General features: G+C 44.1%; 1 protein-coding gene across 1 annotated transcript; it reads right to left on the reverse strand.

Annotated features, from left to right (window-relative positions):
• Window positions 1-889: 889 nt before the first annotated feature.
• On the reverse strand, window positions 890-19,146 carry DCAF10 (DDB1 and CUL4 associated factor 10). The gene is made up of 7 exons (XM_061445358.1): window positions 18,775-19,146; window positions 15,795-15,908; window positions 7,553-7,750; window positions 6,867-7,072; window positions 5,947-6,057; window positions 5,433-5,578; window positions 890-2,556 (listed from the first exon to the last, which is right to left on the reverse strand). The coding sequence occupies exons 1-7, from the start codon at window positions 19,077-19,079 to the stop codon at window positions 2,188-2,190; spliced, it is 1,449 nt and encodes a 482-aa protein (XP_061301342.1). The 5' UTR covers window positions 19,080-19,146; the 3' UTR covers window positions 890-2,187.
• Window positions 19,147-21,694: the final 2,548 nt, after the last annotated feature.

The raw sequence follows: 21,694 nt of genomic DNA on the forward strand, positions 1-21,694 counted from the left end.
ATTCAAAAGGTGCAAGTGCTTGAACTTCAGAGTCACTGTTACAGAAAATGGGACATCTCTATTTATTATTTCCTTGATATACTTTTGAGTTCAAGACAGTAGTTTCAGCAGCAAAACTGCTCAGAAGATATGCTCTGTAACATTTCAACTTACAAGTTGCTGGGAAGACTATGGGCATTCATTTGCATTTTAAGTTAACTGAGTATATTTACTTTAAAAACTATTCTTCCTCCTTCAGCTGGGATAATGTTCTACTGAGATACTGTCACCAAATCATCCTGCTAAAACTCATGAGAACAGAAAAGTTAGGATTTTTACCAAACAATAAACGATAAATCTGTCAGCTGTGCTGACAGTGCATCAGTCAGATTCAGAAAGACTGCTAGACATGATAAACATGCTGAAAACCTAATGCAGGAGTAACTGATTCCTCAGATTACCAAATGTGCAATATTGAAGGCTTTTTAATACTAAACAATTTCTCCAAAAGATGAAATTTAAATTCTTTTTCTCATAATGCATAAGAACCTGAAGTTTCAATGAGTGCTCCACCAACACCCCGTGTATATTGCAGTAGTATTTGCTACCTACACAAATTCAGAACTGTGAAAGGATCATCAGGCTTATGTATTTTCAGCTATCTCACCTTTACAATGTCTTCTTTTTCCCTAGACATGTGTTTCATAGAAGGCTTTGTAAAAAAGCATGCTCTGTTGAGTCAGAGATAGTTGAAATCTGAACACCAAAATATGACAGTCTCCTTTAGAGAACAGTTTCTTTTAGATAACCTCACTAAGGTTTCCTGCTGAATTAAGCAGCAGCAAAACCTTAGTGAAATACACACAAAAAAATCCCCAACACAAAACCAAACCACACACACGCACAATAAGAACTAAAAATCCCACCAAAAAAAAAAAACAACCCACATTTTGGAAAATACAAGCAGTGAGAATATTATAAACTGATTTGGATGTACAAGACTGAAATAACTACTTACAAGTTTAGCTATATTAACTCAAGGGCTAAAACTTAGCATTCATACTTTGTATGTGATTTAATGGTAAACATTAATGTTTTTCACATTGTATGAAAAGCCCAGTTAAATCCAAATAGATCTTACTGTAGACAGGCATGCTTTTAATCCATTCCAAAACAGTACATGTGAAAAAAGTCTACCTGGTGATACTATGAAATATATTCCTTTCACAGCAATGGTGCAGGCAAGATGTGGAAGAACAGTCAGCTGGGAAACAGCCTTAACATCAGCAGAAAATTCTGCAGTGTTAAGTTTTAAAAGCAGTATGGAAGTTTATGTTACTGATGCAGAAGGCTCCTTACAACAGTAACCCTAGAGGTTGAGGAGTCACATATGCCTAAAAGAGGCCAACCAAGAACACCCCCACTATACAAAACATCCAGTTTGTCTGCAGTGAATAGAGGGCAGGGTCTTCACCCATTCAAATCCTGCTTCATTGCCCCAGTCTTTTCCTACTAAATTCCCTGGAGAAAACAAATGCAGCTACATCTCTATCTAGAACCTCTTCCTTCTGGTAATAAACACAGTATATGCAACCACAGGAAACCATATGCTTTAAGTGTAGCAAAACATTACAGAAAGTTGATTCAATTTCTAGCCAATCACAATCAAATACATAAATGAGAAAAACCTTTTCTTTTTGTGACAGTAACTAATAGTGTTACTACACAGAAAAGAAGCTCCTTATCTAATAATCACCATATAGTAGTTTCAGCAATGTGTACAAGGATGTTTACGTGATGAAGTCCAGCTCTTTGAAACAAGGAGGTGTTGTACCTGTGGATCCTGGTTGAGTTTTGGCTGAACTGCTACCCTTGCCCTCTCTACATTAGTTTCAAATAGCCCACTTGAATTTGCATTGAAAGAAATTATCAACAAGTAGTATGGTACAAACAAACCAGAACAATGACCTGATGGCACAGGATCAGAGGTCTGCTTGGAAGGCTGAAAATACTGTGCATGGAAGCAGATTTGTGCATGCACTATGAGAATGCATACAGTGCTGGGCTGAAAACACATTCTGCTACTGTGTTCAGAGATCATAGTAACCATGATCTTATCTGGCTTTGGAGATTTCAGAAAGAACACACTCCAACTAAACTGAAGTAAAACCCACAACCACCTGAAGGTCTCGTTGATGCAAGGTGTGCCTAGAATTTTGGCTGATACAGAGAAACACGTCCGCTAAGGCACCCCGAGGCAATCTGACAGTGTGTTGGAGAAAACTTGGTTGTCAGTACCACATCATTGTGAGAGTAGAGGGAACGGATTTCTTTCAGGGGACTGGCTTCTTTGGGCAAACAGTCAACAAGTTCGCTGCAATGTGCATCAAACCCCAACAAACGGATCCCAAAGCCATGCGGGGATGAAATCATGCGGCCATCAGGACTGAAACAAAGTTCTTTGATGTAACCTCGGCCCACATTGGCTTCTTCAATGCAATGAGTCAATCGCAGGGAACAGCGAGGCGAGACAGGGCGCACAGGAGCTCCTTCCTGGAATTCATAGACACAAGTCCACTAAAGGGAGAGGCAAAGAAAGGAACATTGAAAGAAAAGTAAACCACTGCAAATACTCATTCCCTCCTGTGGCATGTTGAGTAACAGGAACGCTCAATGCTATTGCTTGTCTACTCTTCAATAAGCATCTACTATGAAACACTGAAAACAGGTCATTTCATGGACATCTCTACTGCTTTGAACTGCCTAAGCAAAACAGCTGTCTAGCATCAAAGCTGCTTTTATAATTAAATGGAAGCTAGATATAATCCTTTAAAATCTAGCTTTTATCTGAAATGAGCAAAGCCTAATCCTTTGGCCAGGCATCTGCTCTAATTTAGTAAACATTTAAACGAATTCTACAATAAAGCAGAACTCTGCCTACTGTAATTTATAACTGACCATAGGCATTTTGTGCCCTTAACTTCAAAAAGAAAGAAATCTTAAAACCAAGAGGGAAACAGATTTGAAGGAGTGTTATGAACAGCTCTATAGCCATCTTGTTACTTTAGAGACAATTTGGAATTTTAATGTATAACCAAAGCAACTGATCTCAAATGAAATGCAAAACCAGCTCTGGTTCAGAGATTCAACTTCAACCACCATACAAGTGTTCTTATTCCTGTACCATGTATTCTACTGAAATAAACACAAAGGAAACAATACTAATTAAGTATTAATTAGATACTAGGCAGACACTAGGACTACAGGAAACCATAACTAGGTCAATCATCAGTATCAATCAACCCAATATAATATTTGCACTCTCAAAATTCTGTGTTATATAGGGGCTTGATCTGCTGAGTTTCCTTTCAGTCCTCTACACACTTGTATCAGGTTACCATTACAAACAGTGGTTTTCTTCAGAAACAGCCCAAAAAAACACAGAAAACAAACCCAACAAAACAAAACGCCAGAGAACACCCATAAAACACATCCCCCCCAAACAAACCCAAAACCAAACCAACCCAAATTTACATCAACTATTAACTAAAGTATTCAAAAAATTATTTGTGATTTTGGCAAATAAATGTAAAACCTCTGTGTCTTGAAAAGAGAGTGGTCTGCACAACTGTCACAGCACTACTTTTGAAATAACCCTAAAACCACATGGAAAAATCCATGTGTTCTGAAGGCTCTGCCTGGGCTTTATAAGTGAACTTGAATTAACCTGGATAACTTCAAGAGCAGGTGCTCAAACCTGGAGTTTCTTACTTTTTTTGTATACAGTCCATGAGAAGTCAGGGTTTTTTCAATATTTCTGAGTGCATTAGACACTGATTTTTTGTCTTTAAACAGGGTCCCAGTGCAATACAGTAGCAATGATGTGACACTTCACAATCAATTTGAGAAACATAATCAATCACAGGCCTTAAAGTCTGCCATTACTTCTTTAAAGCAGTGTTTTAGGAAGTGAAATCTGCAAGTTGCAGATGAGCTGCAGCTGGTCTTATGACAGTACTTCAAGTAAAGGCTTGAAATGGATTCTGCCAGGAAGATGAACAATATCCAATTTATATTTAAATTGCAGAGTTTTAGGGTGAGAGCTGAGATCAAGGCACTTTGACATTACATAAACATCACTGGAGTTCACCATACTCAGTCCTACACTGTGGCAGTTTTAAGCAGATGCAGAAATATGCCATGAGATTTTTTTTCACAGCAGTGCAGGAGCAGCCTTTGGAAAGCATTCATCAGCACAGCAGGAGCACTTCATCCTGGGAGGCAGAAAAAATTGCAAAGGCACTTGAATTCAGAGGAGCTTCTCTGCTCAACTTAAACCATGTTCACCAGTACACAACTGTCCAATCCTCTGTCTTTTCCAAGCTGACATCTCCTATATTTTGGCAGGTGTGTATTTTTACATCATGCATTTCACAGCACAGCTACTATTTGAAAACTTCTCACAGAGCCATAAAGTATATTCTGTGGAAAAACTGGGCAACAGAAGTACTGAATGCAGGATAAAAAGTTGTATGAGGTCATTAAAAAAATTAAATTCATTTTGGTCTAAAATTAAATACATTTGTAAGCAGAAATAACTGTCTAGTTTATTCAAATGCAATTTTATCATAGACTTATAGAATGGTTTGTGTTGGAAGGGATCTTAAAGCTCACCAAGTTCCAACCCCCTGCCACAAGCAGGGAAACCTTTCACTAGACCAGGCTGCTCCAAGCCCCGTCCAACCTGGCCTTGAACGCTGCCAGGGATGGGGCAGCCACAGCTTCTCTGGGCAACCTCTGCGAGTGTCTCACCACCCTCACAGGGAAGAACTGCCTAAGATCTCATCTCAATCTCCCTTTGGTCAGTTTGAAACTATTCCCCCTTGTCCTATCACTACTTGCTCTTACAAAAAAATCCTCTGGCTTTCTTGTTGTCCCCTTTATGTATTGGAAGGCTGTTAATAAGGTCTGCCCAGAGTCTTCTCTAGGCTGAAGAAACCCAAGTCTCACATCCTGTCTTCATAGGAGATGTGCCTTCTCTGGACTTGTTCCAACAGCTCCACATCCCTCTTATGTTGGTGGGCCCAGAGCTGGACGCAGGACTGTAGGTGGGGGATCTCCTCAGAGCACAGCAGAGGGGGAGAATCCCCCGCCTTGACCTGCATCTCACATTCTGGGGATGCAGCCCAGCACATGTGGGGTTTCTGCAATCAAGTGCACACTGAAGCCTGGTCATGAGGTGCTTCTTGTCAACCAACACCCCCAAGTCCTTATCCTCAGGGCTGCTCTCAAAACAGCCTCTGCCCAGCCTGTGTTTGTGGTTGGCATTAATTAAATTTACCCGCAAAACAAGGAAATGTCAATATAGTTTTGTGATCAATACATCTCAATGTATTAAAAAAAAAAAACAAACCCAAACAACAAAACAAGAAACCAAAACATATTTGTTTTACCTCCTGGTCATCTGTATTACTTGAGCATCGAAGAAGCGTAGCCCAACCTTTTGGATGCAGCTGTAGTGACGTAATGCAGTTGCCTCGATCTCTTTCTCCAGGAACCTCTGGTGTTAAGACCTCCAAACTATTTCTAGGTGATCCACCTAAAAGGGGAAGTCAACTGTAAGTATCAATGAAATCCAGACATTGATCTTCACCTTCCTCATCAGTCTACTGCTGGTTTTGAGTTCAGTGGGTTTTTTTGTGTTTTTCTACATAACAATCACATAATCAGATAAAATAAATAACTTGTTGCTGTTATCAGATTTCTTGGGGAAAAAAAAATAAAATTAGATGCCCAGATTTGGTGTGCAATGGTATTTTATTGGTTTAATAGAAGTCATAGCAACACTACTCTTTTAAAAAAGTCTTAAGAGCCAAACCCACAGTATTTCACTATTACACTCTGGCCTCTTCTGGACACAATGAGTCCAAGTCCATGATTTTTTACTTTTTAAAAGTCTCTTCCTACCTTCTCGCTGGGAGGAACGTGACATGTGTTTCTCAGACTGCGGACCTGAATCATTCTGGTGACATGGTGAACCAACAGCTCGAGGACCAGAGGAACCTGATGAAGTTACATCTGCAAACAGCATCAGCCATATGAACATAGCAGCTTAACACAGCCCACATACTATGCATGTTGCCCACTTAACCCTCCTTAGAAGTGTTAAGTAAATGGTAAGGCATCTTATTAAGAAAATACTTTCCAAAGCTCAGTTTATAGTCTAAAAGTACTTTTTTATTTGTGCCTCATACAAACAAACTGCCACCACAGGACTCTATTGGGAGTAAGAGCCAAGCTGTATTCCTTCCTTCTTATGCACTGTCTCTGCTAGAAGCTGGGCTAAGAATTTTTCCCCAGGCCATTCCTTTCATATCCAGACACCCCAAATGGCAGTTTCTGTCACTATTTTACTCTATTACCGTCCCAAAGCAGGAGGAATCAAGCAGTGAAATTTCAGAGCATGCAGTTCTTCCAGGTCTGCTGTCAAGAGCAACCACACTACTACACAACAGTCAATATTAGTTGCTGGAGCTCATGCAGATTCAGCTCTCTCAACATGGATTAATTTCTTCTGTTACAGGACAAGAACCGAACATAAATAAAGCTAGAGATGGCCAGCTCGAGGTGACAAAACTCCATGGGCACTCTATCCTGTAGTGCTACAATCTTGATACCAAAGATCACCCTAGAACTCCACCTGAGTCAGAAAATTACCACTCAACAGCACAGATGTGTGATCCTTGAACAACAGAGCAGCTAACATGCCAAAGGGTTCCTTGGCAGAATTCTGCCGACTCCACCTCTGACTTCTTTTGATAGCTAAGAATATCCCATAAAACACCTCTAACACAGAAGCTGCCACATATTTTTCCAAAAGCATTCACCTGAACTTGATGAAGTAGTCCTCCTCGCTCTTAAAATTGGGTAGCTGCCAACCTCTAAAGATTTATTTAGGTCAAGGTCATGCAAAATCAGAAGATAACCAGAGGAGGTTGAGATCAACATTTTGGAACAGTCTGGCGTCAGCCTCATTCGCATAAGAAAACGGGTGTGAAAAAACTTCTTGTGGGGACATCCATCTTCTGTGCACCTTGACAGCAAAATAAAAAAGCACAAGAAATGGCTGGAATTAGCTTTGCCTGAAGTCCCTAATAACGTCCATAGGAGTCAAAAATATACTAAGCATCTGTGTTCATCCTAAAACTTTTCTGAGTACTGTTTTTATCCTACTTAATTAGATTTGAATGAAATGGCAGAAATCACATTTTCATTCTACTACAACAATGAAGACAGAGCTTTTTCAAAAAGGAAGAACTACATTTTGGTGCATCAGCAAGAAAAGCTCTCTTTTTTAGCTACTGTACAATAACCACATAATGGAGATTCAAATTCTTGATAAGGGCTATAAACTGATCATGGTATTTATGAACACAGTATAGCGCCATTCAAGAAAGCAGGTTTTCCGTCTTGTACAGAAGAACCCTATCCTTGTAGAAGCGTTAACAGCATGAACAGAATAGAACGTGAAGAACATGAACAGAAACATAACAGCATGAACACAGCCACATACCTGTTTGTGTCCCAGATGATCACATTTCCATCAAATCCTGATGTTACTAGTAACCTTGTATTGGTATCGTACTCAATGTTTTTAACCCAGCTGGTGTGACCATGTAAAGTACACACTTTCGTGTTCAGCTTTCTTAAATCCCAAAGTGCTATTGTAGTGTCATCAGAACAAGTTGCAAACAGTCGATTATCGAGAAACCTGAAAATAGGAAAGAAATACTGTGCCTGCTTAGTGCCTTTTCTAACTTAAATATGCTTAAGCAGGAATTTAAACTAACACAAGAAATACAGTGGCCACAGAGGAGGAAGAAAAAAAAAAACAACTAAAAAACCCCCCAAAACCTGAACAATCCCCCCAAAAACAAAACAGAACAAAAAAAAAAAAAGGCCAACAACAAAAAAAAACACAAACCACCAAAACAGATAGTAGATACAGCAGAATGTTTGCCAATACAACAGTTCCATCACAAAAGAGTGCTGTCGGGATATGAACCAGTAGTACATCTGTAGTAGTAAACTAGTAAGCCTGTAGATGCGTAGCAGAATTTTATTTTTTTTTAAATGAATCACGTAAAGATCACACAACTACACAACCACCAGTGGAAAAAATACATCATTTACCTATCTGGATAATACTCAGCTTTAAACTTAACAGGTCTTCATATGACATACAGGACATGACTGGTCAGTTTTTAGACCACTGGCAAGATACTCCTACTGAGCTGCCTGGCAGTCTCTGCAATAAAGGTCTGCTAGCCTGAGCTGAATGTGGTTTATGCCTCTTACCCATTTTTGCCAGATCCTATTGCTACTACAGTCAGGCAGCACCAGAAGACACAGCAATTCTAAATTTCTGACTACACAAGGACCCATTGGATCATAATTAAACCCATGCTCTTTACTCTTTTCATTTCTACCCACATATCCACCCTCATTCTTCCCCTACTATTCTGCAGATTTTCCTCTCTTCCCCACCACAGGCATAACCTCTCTGCACTCAAAGAATTTTTTAAAAATACATATCACTTTCCTTGCTACTAGAAGGCCTCTAGTTGTTTTAAGCCTTGCTGCCCCACGTGGCCCATAACCCATTAGCTTAGCCAAAACACATGATGTCCAAGTCTCCTTTAACTAACTCCTGAATGCTCCCTCTCTGCCAGGCCTGCTCTGTACCACACATCATTGCTCAGCATCTGACGCAGTCAGCCCCTGTTGAAGGCTCCCACCACATCTTTGCATCACTGGCACAGGCAGAACACAAAAACACTTTGCAACACTTTTGTTGCAAAGCCTGCAATAGGGCCTGCTTTTACAAACACTGTGCCTAGCCAGTGCAGCCCAGAGCGCAGTGGAACCACTTGTGCTGGAAACACTCAGTGCCAGACTTATCCATGTGCCAGTGAGGCAAACCAGTCTTCTCTTACCTGAAGCCTGTTACAGGATTTCCAGAGGCCCTTTCCAACCAGACCTCCTGAGGCACATGTCTGCACTGAGCGTGCTAAGAAGCTGGCCCCACGGTTTTACACAGGACATAAAACAGTGCTTTTCCAAGAGATTTAATCCAGCAGATTAATTGTCTAATGTATGGCTCACATTACTAACCACATGGTTTACACTACACATGGTATTACTATCTTGGAAACATGTAGTAAATTTAAATTTGAACACTACCACTGTTTGCACATGTCCCTAGACCCTTAATTTCATTTCACCTTTGCCCATCTCTTTCTTCAGATGCCTATCCAGCAACACAATGCCTCATGAGCACTACTCGCTGCAGCTGCAGAGCCAGGAGGAGCCATACAGACCTCCTGCATTCAGGGAGGTTTTATACCACCTGGGCAGTCTAAACAGTGTCCATCAAAAAGCAATGGGATTTTGTGCCCATGTTTCTGCCTTTCCTTTCCCTAAACTACAGTTCATGTGTTTGAAGCAGGCACACTGAAGTTGGGCTTTTCAAATGCACAAAAGCAGGTACATGTATCAAAGTGCGACTGCACAGAGCACTGCTCAGGACAAGAATTTCAGATCATCTTTGGCACAGGCTGCCCAAATTTTGGAATTGTCCAATACAAGTGTGCATTTGAGAGGTTTGAATTTGGATCACAAAATAACATACAATTCTGTTAAACTACTGCAAGAAGAGCAAGCCTACTGCTCTGTATTTCAAAAAGTATTTAGAGGCCTGTAGTTCTACAGTATACTTCTATACAGCAGTGAATTTATACCATGTGCATCCACATGCACTGTTTATGTTTTGCATTTAGCAGGTCTTGAGTTCCTGCTTTCTGACAGACTAGTCAGTCTAGTCATACTGGGAGAAGATGATAAAGTGGAAAAGAATATAGGTCTAGTTGCATTATGACACCAATCGGGTTAAGTACTTGACCTGTTCAGGTGGTAATTCTTTATCATGAAAATCTGTGGTCTTGTGAAAAAAAACAAAACAAAACAAACCCAAAAACTGAAGACTAGACTTTGTCTAAGCATACTTATACAAGTTACTTGGTTCACTGAGAAAATCATGGGATACAATTATTTGTTGCATTACACAGATTGAAGTTTATCATACTCTATTACTGCTGCAATTTATGCATGCCCTTACTGCGGGATGGTGAGCACTCGCCTTATGACCAGGACCTGGTCTGGGAGCTCTGCTCTGGCTGCCCCAGCGGTGGCTAACATAGGCACCCAGACAGAGCGAATGAGAGGGGAGGCTGCAGTGCAGAGCTCGGAGTATAGAGAGTGCCTGCACTGATCTCTTGAGGCGAGAGGGTGTAATGGGCAGGGCTGCACTCGGTGCTCCCTGGTGGAGGTCCTTCTGCAGCAGGTGGCTGAGCTGTGGGACACTGTCAATAGGCTGAAAGATATCAGGGAAGCTGAGACGAAGCAGGAATGCTTACTCCAGGCCCAAACTGTGCAGAGGCCTCAAGCGTCCCCTGTAGCTCATGGAGGAAAGAAGGAGGCTGTTAACACAGGAAGCTGGGAACTAGTAACCAAAAAAAAACCAACAAAAAATGGAGGCAGAGGACAATTAAAAGCAAGCAGCTTCCTCCTAAATCTGCTGTCCCCACCCAGAACCGCTTTGCAGTTCTGCAGGGGTCTAACAAGGAAACACATCTGCACCGTGAACAACCAGCTGATGCACTGGTAAAGAAGATCACTACTGGTGCTGCCAGGAAAAACTGGCGGGTGGTAGTGGTAGGGGACTCTACTTTGAAGGGAACAGAGGCACTCATCTGTCAGCCTGACCCAGTCTCAAGGGAGGTGTGTTGCCTACCAGAGGCTTGGATGAGGAATGTTGCAGAGAGGCTCCCTGCTCTAGTAAGTCCCACTGACTGTTACTCACTTCTAGTGATCCATGTGCGTGCTAGTGATAGCAGTAGCCCAGAGAACATAAAGAAAAACTACAGAGCCGTGGGAGAGGTGGTTAGGGGCTCTGGAGCTCAGATTGTCTGGGACAAATGGGAGGACCTTAAAAAGCCCAGGTGGATTCGCAGGTTAACAAATGGTTAGAACTGCGGTGCCATAGTCAGGGGTTTGGGTATCTAGAACATGGCACTCAATGTAGGGGGCCAGGTCAGATGCCTCTATAAAAATGCCCATAGCATGGGGAACAAACAAGAGGAATTAGAGATGTGTGCACGTCTACAGGGGTATGATATAATACGTATCACAGAAACATGGGATGGCACCTAGGACTGGACTATTGGAATGTAAGGCTACAGGCTCTTTAGAAAAAACAGGCCCAGCAGGCGGGGAGGGGGAGCTGCTATTTATGTTAGGGATAGGATGGAGAGTATGGAACTCTGTCTGGGGACAGGCGAGCACTCAAGAGAGTTTGTGGGTCAGGGTTAAAGGGAGAACAGTGATGGGAGACATTACTGTGGGGATCTGTTACAGACTGCCTGATCAAGAGGACTCGGTGGATAAGGCACTCTATAGACAGATAGGAACAGCCTCACACTCGCAGGCCCTTGTTCTCATGCAGGACTTCAACTACTCTGATATCTGCTGGAGGGACAGTACAGCCCAGCACAAGCAATCCAGGAGGCTCCTTGATTGTGTGGACTTCCGTCTTCAAGTAATAGAGGAGAAAACAAGGAGAGGAACCATGCTTGACCTCGTGCTCATCAACAGGGAAGGACTGGTTGGAAACGTAATGCTCCAGAGCAGCCTTGGTTGCAGCAATCATGAGATGGCTGAATTTGAGATCCTCTGGACAGTGAGAAGAGCATGAGGCAAGCTCACTGCCCTGCACTTCAAGAGAGCAGACTTTGGCCTCTTCAGGAACCTGCTTAGTAAGGTTCCATAGGATATAGCCCTAGAGGGCAGGGTGGCCCAAGTCTGTTGGATGATATTCAAGGATCACCTGCTACAAGCTCAGGAGTGTTGCATCCCAACCAGAAGGAAGTGCAGCAGGAGGGCCAGGAGACCTCCTTGGATGGATAAGGAGCTCCTGAGGAAAATTCAATTGAAAAAAGAGGCTTATAAAAGGTGGAAGCAAGGACAGGAGGCCTGGGAAGAATACAGGGATGTTGTCTGGGAAGCTGGGGACCAGGTCAGGAAAGGTAAGGCCCAGTTAGAATTAAACTTGGCTAGAGATGTGAAAGATAACAGGAAGGGATTCTGTAATTACGCTGGAAATAAAAGAAAAACTAGGGCCAACGTGGGCCATCTCCGGAAGCTATCAGCAGAACTGGCTACCCTGGGTTTGGAGACGGCTGAGGTTCTTAATGACTTCTTTGCCTCAGTCTTCACTGGCAAGTGCTCTGACCACACCACCCAAGTCTTGGAAGGCAGACGCAGGGACTGTGAGAATGAAGACCTTAGGTGCACTGTAGGAGAGGATCTGGTTCAAGATCATCTTAAGAACCTGAACATACACAAGTCCATGGGACCTGATGAAATCCATCCGTGGGTCCTGAAGGAGCTGGCGAATGAAGTTGCTAAGCCACTGTCCATCACATTTGAAAAATCACGGCAGTCAGGTGAAGTTCCCAACAACTGGAAAAAGGGAAATATAACCCCCATTTTCAAGAAGGGGAAAATGGATGACCCAGGGAATTACAGACCAGTCAGTCTCACCTCTGTGCCTGGCAAAATCTTGGAGCAGATTCTCCTGGAAGGCATGCCAAGGCACATGAAAAACAACAAGGTGCTTGGTGACAGCCAGCATGGCTTCACTAAGGGCAAATCCTGCCTGACCAATTCGGTGGCCTTCTATGATGGGGCTACGGAACTGATGGACAGTGATAGAGCAGTTGATGTCATCTACCTGGAATTGTGCAAAGCGTTGGACACTGTCCCACACGACATCCTTGTCTCTAAATAGGAGAGACATCAATTTGATAGGTGGACCACTCGGTGGATAAAGAACTGGCTGGATGACTTCATGCAAAGAGTTGCAGTCAATAGCTCAATGTCCAGTGGGAGACCAGTAAAGAACGAGTGGCGTCCCTCAGGGACTGGCGTTGGGACCAGTCTTGTTCAACATCTTTGTCAGTGACATGGGCGTTGGGACTGAGTGTGCCCTCAGTAAGCTTGCCAATGACACCAAGCTATGTGGTTCAGTTGATAACGCTGGAGGGAAGGAATGCCATCCAGAGGGACCTCAATACACTTGTGAGGTGGGCCGATGCCAGCCTTACGAAGTTTAATGATGCCAAGTGCAAGGTCCTACACCTGGGTTGTAGCAATCCCAGGCACAGCTACAGGTTGGGCAGAGAAGAGAATCAGAGCAGCCCTGCAAAGAAGGACTTGGGGGGCTTGGTCAATGAGAAAATGAACATGAGCTGGCTTCAGTGCACGCTCACAGCCCAGAAAGCCAACCGTATCCTGGGCTGCATCAAAAGGATTGTGACCAGCAGGTCAAGAGAGGTGATCCTGCCCCTCTACTCTGCTCTTGTGAGACCTCACCTGGAGTATTGTGTGCAGTTCTGGTGTCCTCAACATAAAAAGGACATGGAACTCTTGGAACAGGTCCAGAGGAGGGCCACAAGGATGATCAGGGGACTGGAGCACCTGCTGTATGGAGATAGGCTGAGAAAGTTGGGGCTGTTCAGCCTGGAGAAGAGAAGGCTGCGTGGAGACCTCATAGCAGCCTTCCAGTATCTGAACATTTCAGATTTTCAGTGTGAAAGTAAACAAGAGTACATCTCTCGCCTGTATAAATCCATTTACCTTTATCTTGGAAGCTATAGGCAACCCTGCTTCACTCACCACAAACAGGTTTGACAAAAAATAGACAGGGAGAAACAAATGGTATTGTGAACAGCTTTCATATATAGAAGGACCAAGTAAACTAGGATTCACCTGAAAAACAGCTAATTGAAGGTGCATGAGACTCAGGAGGAAATAAATTGAGATTAATTGTTCCTCGTCTCCCTACTTAAGAAATCAAAAAATCTAGAGGACCTCAGGCTAGCTAGAAAGTTTCAAAAACACTGTTAACTGCTCCTGTGCCATGCAGCTCTGCCATGGTAGTTTTAATTAAGCAAAAAACCTGACCAAATTCAGGTGGGAAAAAAAACCTCCTTCAGATTACTATACACAAATCCTCAGTGACTAGGAGACTGATAGAAGAGGACTACTATGTGCTTCTCTGTTCATACATAGCTCTGAGGCACCTGCTGTAGGGCACAGAAGTAATTAAACTTATTTTTGGTGCTTATTACAAGGAATTTCTGTATTACTGCAGTGCCTGAAGTCCTGCTCATTAAGCAGAAATAATACTCTAGGTAATGATGTACTAACAATATTCTGTAATACACTATTAAGTTCCTTGTAACTAAGTTTATAACAAATGGAGACATGCAGGAAAGCACAGAAAAAGACACCAATATCCTATAAAAACAAAATAAAGCTTTAAGAAGCATTTTGAAGGAAAGCATAAAGTTTACTATACATTGCTACGAACTACCTTAGTCTGGTAGATATTAGATAGTAGACCTAACAATTACCTGCTTGGAACTAGTACTTGTACTTTTATGTAAATCAAACTACACAAAGAACAGACATTTAAGGACCAAACTTACAAAGCCTCAGAGGCAGACAAAGTGGAAAGAAAGAACATCCTTTCAATAAGAGAAGAAAGTGACAGGAAGTTTCATTGCTGTTCCCAACCAAAGAATTAAAGCTTCAAGACGAGCACAGTGCAACAGAGACAGCCAACCAGCCAAAGAGCCTGCAACAGAGTGCTCTTTGTAAAATATGATCTCACTAATTCGAGACCTAGCAAGAGCAGTTTGAATGTCAGGATCAGACACTGAATTAGGGATGTATAAAACCCAAAATAAATTCATTTTACCTTTGCCTTCTGATATCTTTATAATACGGCTTTATTTCAGCCGTATGAATGTCAGGATCAGACACTGAATTAGGGATGTATAAAACCCAAAATAAATTCATTTTACCTTTGCCTTCTGATATCTTTATAATACGGCTTTATTTCTCACCTAGCTTTATCTAAAAATTAAGCATGTTTAAAGGACAACCACTGTCAGGCAAGACAAGCAGCCGTATTTCCTTACAGAAGAGCATGTTCTAAACATCTCCTCTTTTATTTATGTCAGCTAGCCCCAGCTTTTACGTTAGCTTTTCTGAAAGACAGACATCCAAATGATGTAAAACTTCAGTCTTTAGGTTTCTGCACTTGCCATTTCCTATTTCATCCTGACAAACAGTCAGTGGATTTAAATCACACATACTGAGTTCAAGTTGAACTGTAGAAGCCATTTCACTTTCCCAGCTCTTCCGTATCACACCTGCATTTAAAGCAGACAATCTTTCCTTGGAAATTCCTATGCAACTGTGCCAATTACTCTTACAATTCAAAATACCAGCCATATTCATACAAATACCTAATCTTGTTATGGTCTCAGACTTGCACTTCAAACATAAATCACATGCTACTTGTTATGCTCTGATTTACCACATTAATTCAAGGCATTCCGAAGGCAAGTTTAAACAGGCAATAATAAAATAGCTTAATACTCTTGCCTCCCATAAACTGCAGTACCTGACAGCATTGCATACCGCTACCATCACTTTCAGGTTCCTTTTCTTCCCCTTTTCAGCCTTTCTGCACCTCCAATACCCAAAAGAAGAAAAATGGCACAAAGCAAACTGCAGCCTAACAGCTTCACAAACCCCACACCCTCCGAGAATGCATATAACACAAACTTACCACACTGTCACAAGAAAAGCATCTATGGTAAGACAAAATATTCCTTCTGACTTACCTGATATTATTTACACAGTCTTCATGAGCTTCAGAGAGAGTTTTGATGTGCTTTGAAGATATTGGGTCAAAAAGCAGTACTTCAGTCTGTTCACAAGCAACAGTCAGCACTGACCTGCAGGGGAGTAAGGCAAAGCAGAAATATTTGTATTCAGTAAAAGAAATGAGATCTCTGTGTATCCAGTGAACATCCCTTCCCTATTCTCACAGAAACACAGCTTCACCATTACTTAGCTTGGTTTTCTGTTTACACTGCACTAATCTGCAGCGTTTACTTTTTCTTTTTTTTAATGCCTTCTTGCCGATGCCTATTCACAAGCACCTAATACACAAAACATGCAGAAGAAAATAGCATGCTGTTTTATTCCAGAGAAATCACCTTCTAACTCCCTTTTCAAGAGACCATAACTCTTCTGCCTGGCAGTTGGCATAATTAAGGCACAGCTGACGCATCTGCTGGACAGAACACATCACCTTTCAAACCACTTTAAAAATAAATAAATAAATAAGGTGGTTGTTTTATAACAGCTATATAGTTCCCAGATCCAATGATGACATTATTTAAATCACACAGTTAAGAGTATTAACATCAGTGAGTTTATTTATAAGTTACTTGAGGGCGATTTGTGCAGTGAAGTGCATGAACCTAGTGGTTCCTGTCTGGGGAAAAAAGAATTAAGCTCTGACATGAAACCCACTGCTTTGTTCACGTGAGGATACCTGCTTGATTTTGCAGGGAAAAAACCCAACCCAGCCCAAACAAAAAAACAAAAAAGACAACAGCACCCACGAATAAGTGGAAAGGCATCCACTCTGAACATCCTACTGCAGCTTTCCCATCTGACTGTGCCCATGTCATGGTATTCCTCCGACACCTGTTGAATGGCAACAATTTTTGAGGAGTTCTGAGACACTGTAGTTTGCTTTTTGGGGTGTCAGAAGACAAGATGAAGAGCTCTGTAAAATGCAAGGGTCTGACAGATGCTGTACTGCACTGCAGCGGCAAGTGCTGGCAGCCTGCTCATGTGTGTGAACCAACCAGCTGTGAGCCACCTCCGGATAACCTATACTCTTGTCACTGCATTAACTAGAAAAGTGTTCCCCCAAGACCTTTACAGATGTTATTCCAGCTACATCACCTCTTTGTAACAGGCAGCCAGTGCTGAAGTACAACCATCAACTTCTCCAGGGCAAAGACATATGCTTTCCTCATCTCTTTTTGTCACACTGACTTCAATGGCTATTTAGTTTGGCATCCACCCAAAATCAACATAAAGATGACATTCAGACTGCAAATTCAGGAGCAAAATTTTTAAACCAGTAGTCACAGAATGGTTTGGGTTGGGACACCTTTCACTAGACTAGGTTGCTCCAAGCCCTGTCAAACCTGGCCCTGAACACTGTCAGGGATGGGGCAGCCACAGCTTCTCTGGGCAACCTGTGCCAGTCCCTCACCACCCTTACAGTCAAGAACTTAGTATCTAATCTAAATCTCCTGTCAGCTTAAAGCCATTGCCCCTTGTCCTGTCACTACAGGTCCTTGTCCAAAACTCCTCTCCAGCTTTTCTGTCAGTCCTTTTTGGCACTGGAAGCTGCTCTAAGGTCTCCCAGAGCCTTCTCTTCCTCAGGCTGAACAAGCCCAGCTCTCTCAGCCTGTCTCCACAGTAGAGCTGCTCCAGCCCTCACAGCATCTCTGTGGCCTCCTCGGGACTTGCTCCAACAGCTCCACGTCCCTCGTGTTGTTGCCCCACAGCTGTACACAGGACTGCCGGGAGGGGTCTCCCCAGAGTGCAGTAGAGGTCACACTCCTTTTGATGCAGCCCAGGACACCCTGAATGTACAAAAGAAATTACTTTCCAGCAACAGTCACCCAATGATGGTTTGATAGTTTCTGGAGCTTAAATTTGTCCTCTTCAAAAAACAGAGGAATACCTAAGGAGTTGGAACTTGGCTTTAGAGGACAACTATGGCAAAATCATCACAGGGTACGTGTTCAAGGAAACCAGAACTCTGTTCTGATGAAATGCGAATGGAGCAGCTGACTAGCCATTAAGGGTAACAAAGATGTCAATTCTGACTATCCAAACTGAAAAATACCTGTTGAGACCACCCTCGTTCGCAAGGTCTTTCTGCCAAGAAAACTTCACTTATAAGCATACTGAAAGACAATTGTGCAGATATCTCTGAATTGAACTCTGCTTTAAGCTGGTGTGCAAGGGCTTCTTTTATTCTAAACGAGTCCAACTGTCACTTGCTTTTGTCTACCCGGCTACAAGTGTCTAAACTCATCTGTCAGTGCAGACCCACAGAACCCTAAATGAATAAATATCACATTTCAAACAGAAACTTAGGTCTCTGAAGACATTTGACACGAACAAAGAAGGGGTTGCCCCCGCCTTGATCTCAACCGTGTGCCCGTTTATTGCCTTCCCTTCTCCCACAGAAAGGAGCTGGAACACCGCCGGGCAGTGGAAGTGCACCCCATACGGGGGCGTTCTCCCTGTTACCGCTCTCTTGCTCCACTCGTGCCGTCCTGTGCCTGCTGCTTGCAATGCCTGGGGTTAAATACCAGCCACGCCACTTGCAGCGTGCCGGGCTGCCGCTGTGACAGCAAGCGGGAACCGCGGCCGGGTGCAGCCACCGCGCAGCGCCAGGGCGTCGTGTCCGCGCCTGCCGAGCCAGCGCTGCTGCGCGCTGCAGTCCCGCTGCTCCTTCTGCGGAGCTGCCTTGGACCGCACGGTCCTCCAGCCTCGGGTCACTACAACAGGGCCCCCTCCCCAGCAGAGACCGACGACGCGCGGGGTCCCCAGCCCTAGACAACACGCGGGAGAGCCTCCTGCAGCGCGACTGGGCTGCTACAACCTGAGACACCCCGCGCCCTCCCGCAGCCAGGCACAAAGGGCTCCCGGTCCACTCGCCCGGCGCGGCTCGCACCCGCAGAAAGAGGCGGGCAGCTCAGCGGGACCGAGGGGCTCGCCTACCCGTCGGGTGAGTACTCGAGGTTGAAGACGGCGCCGTGTGTGCGGGTGCTGAGATACATGGAGTCGGCAGGCTGGATGGAGCCGTAAAGCCCGGTCATAGCGCGGAACGTGTCCCGTGCCGGGTCCACGGCGGCGCTGCGGCCCAGGCAGCGCCCGCGCAGCCATCCGAATAGGCCGGCCCCCGGCACCGCCCGCCAGAAAGGAGGCGGCAGCGCCGGCTCCATAGCGGCGGGCGAGCCGGGCCTAAGGGCCGCAGAGCCGTTGCCACCGGCCCCCGCCCGCGACACCCCGGCTTCCGCGCTCATAACACTGCCGGACCCCGCCGCTGCCTGCCCTTTACCGGCAGCACCGCGCCTGTGCCGCACCGCCCCTCGCCACACGTCACCGGCGGTCTCCGTGCTTCGCGCCCAGCGTACGGTATGCGGCGGCCGAACGCAGTCAGCGGGGAAGAGCCGGTCACCTCGTGCTCCTTTAGCCCGGGAAACCCCAGACCCCTGCTAAGAGAACGGCCAGGACACCTAGGTATACTAGGTCGCGCATTGCCGAGGTAGCAAAATGCTGCGCAACGGCTTGTGCTAAGTCACGTAATGGTTCAACGAGCTTGTTGCCTGCGCAGCTAGGCAAAGACCAAGACCAAAGCTGCACTCTTCCAGCTGTGCTCGGAGAGAAGCGCTGCAGTCAGCAGAAGTCACACTGGGACTAGTCACTAGAGACTAGTGAGGCCCTAGCACAGGTTGTGCAGAGAAGCTGTGGCTGTCCTATCCCTGGCAGTGTTCAAGGCCAGGTTGGACGGGGCTTGGAGCAACCTGGTCTAGTGGTAGGTGCTCCTGCCCGTGGGCTGGAACTGGGTAAGAGTAAAGCTTTGGTCCCTTCCAAGCCACTCTAGGATTCTGTGACTTCCAAACTGACGAAAAGGGAAGCCCACCATACCTTACGCCTACAATATGGCAAGCATTTACAGATTCAGAAATAAGCCACATTAGCTTGAGAATTAAGAGCTTGATCAATCTTTCAGATGCATTGGCATAAGGGGGCCATTAGGCATGCTAAGCTTCCTCCTTCTCCTCCTCTCCACACAGCATCCTGCCCATTGTGTAGAATTGTTTGGGCGTAGGTCAATATGTGCTACGCGATTAGACATAGCAAAAAAAAGCAGAAATCATGCCTGTCTCCCAGGCATCTTCATGGTCAAAACCATGCTTCTCCAGCTTCTGGAAATGCTTTTCAGTGATATTATCAGCTCAACAGACCACAAGAGCAAACTCCAGCATTGCCAGGTCCCGGTCACTCAGGTCAGCCAGTTGCCAATTCACAGCGACCTATGAGAAAGCAAAACCAAGAGGCAGCACAGATGGACCCAGCAAACAGTAACTGGCTGACCCGCTTGCTTTGCAAACCAAAGAGTGGCAGTACACAGGGTGCAGGGTTCAGCACCTGAACAAAACGAAAACTCATATATTTTATCATCCTTCTTGTTTCAGGGACTATGACAGTTTTGCTGAGCAGGTTATGGAGGAGTTCTTGAAATGACCCAATGCCACCAGCACGTATCATCTCCCCATTGTTAGCAAGTTCTTCCACAGACCAAATTAAAACAGAAAAGAATGTGGGCAGCAGCATGCTCTGCATGGTCAACCATCCCTCCTTGCATCTTGCTTGGAAGGTAGATGACAATACATAAACCCCTACCTCAAAGTCCTACTCTACTAGCTACTGGCCTGACTGCTCACCAGTAAGCCAGGTACTGAGTTAGGGCCTCAGACATATCAAGATTGCTGGGAACCACACAGACTTTAAGGATCAAAACTTCATGTGAAAAAGCAGACACAAGAGGGCTATTCCCACCTCCCAAAGGACTATGCCAAGGAAGTGGGGAGCACGCTGTTGTAATTCTACTGACCTGGTCAGCCAATGTTGGCTGCTTGGAATATATCCAATGAAGTGCTCCATGTGCAATCACACAGTAGGGACATCTGTTCACAACACTCGTAGCCACAATTATGAGCTCTTTGTCTGCCTTGCTGAGTCGTCCTACAGAAACAGCAAAAGATCTGACACACTTTCCTATTAAAACATCCATCACAGCAAGTATCATTGGAGAAACAGGGAGAGGAATGCTCTGTGTACAAGCGGCCTACACTACAGCATAGGAGATGAGGACCAGAGAGCAAGCAAAGCTCCTAGGTGACATGACAAGGAACAACAGTTTAAACTGAAATATGGTATGTTTACATTGGACATAAGGAGAAAATGTTTTACAATGAGGATGGTGAGACACTAAGAAGTTGTGGGTGTCCCACCTCTGAACTCTTCAAGGCCAGGATGGATGTGACTTTGAGAAATCTGATGTAGTGGAAGGTGTCCCTGCCCATGGCAGTGGGGGTGCTGGACTAGATGATCTTTGAAAGTCCCTTCCAACCCAAACCATTCTGTGATTCTATAATTATCCATCCACGCAAACAGTTTACCTGGATAGTTGCTCATGTTGTTAGTAATAGGTGAAATTGTGTGTTGAAACAATAGTACAAAGAGAAAAGATAATTATATTTGAAAATCTGTTAATCAGTAGAGGGTTTCTTTTGTATTAAGAACAAGCTGAAATCCTTCTATTGTGTATCTTAGTTACTTTATAACTAAACATTACAATGGTAGTTACAATGATAAGCAATTAACATAGCCATATATGGGAAGCGTATATGGGTGGATTTAGGAGAGTATTGTGAAACTCTACTGAAGCAGAACTCACGAAGTACCAGGAGTAGTCAAGTGAAAATAAGAGAATGCTGGCGTCCACATAATGGTTGGAACATGTCCAAGGAACAAAAAGTGAACAGGACAAGCTGATGAAGGCTCCTTACTTCATCAGGACGACCACCAGAGGGGGCTGCGCAAGCGCAAAAGAGGCTGATGTAATAGACAA

This window comes from Pezoporus flaviventris, unplaced genomic scaffold (genome assembly GCF_033815535.1).
Source record: "Pezoporus flaviventris isolate CSIRO_AGI_PZ_B2104156 unplaced genomic scaffold, CSIRO_AGI_Pfla_v1 ptg000004l, whole genome shotgun sequence".
In the NCBI taxonomy this organism is placed as follows: Eukaryota; Metazoa; Chordata; class Aves; order Psittaciformes; family Psittacidae; genus Pezoporus; species Pezoporus flaviventris.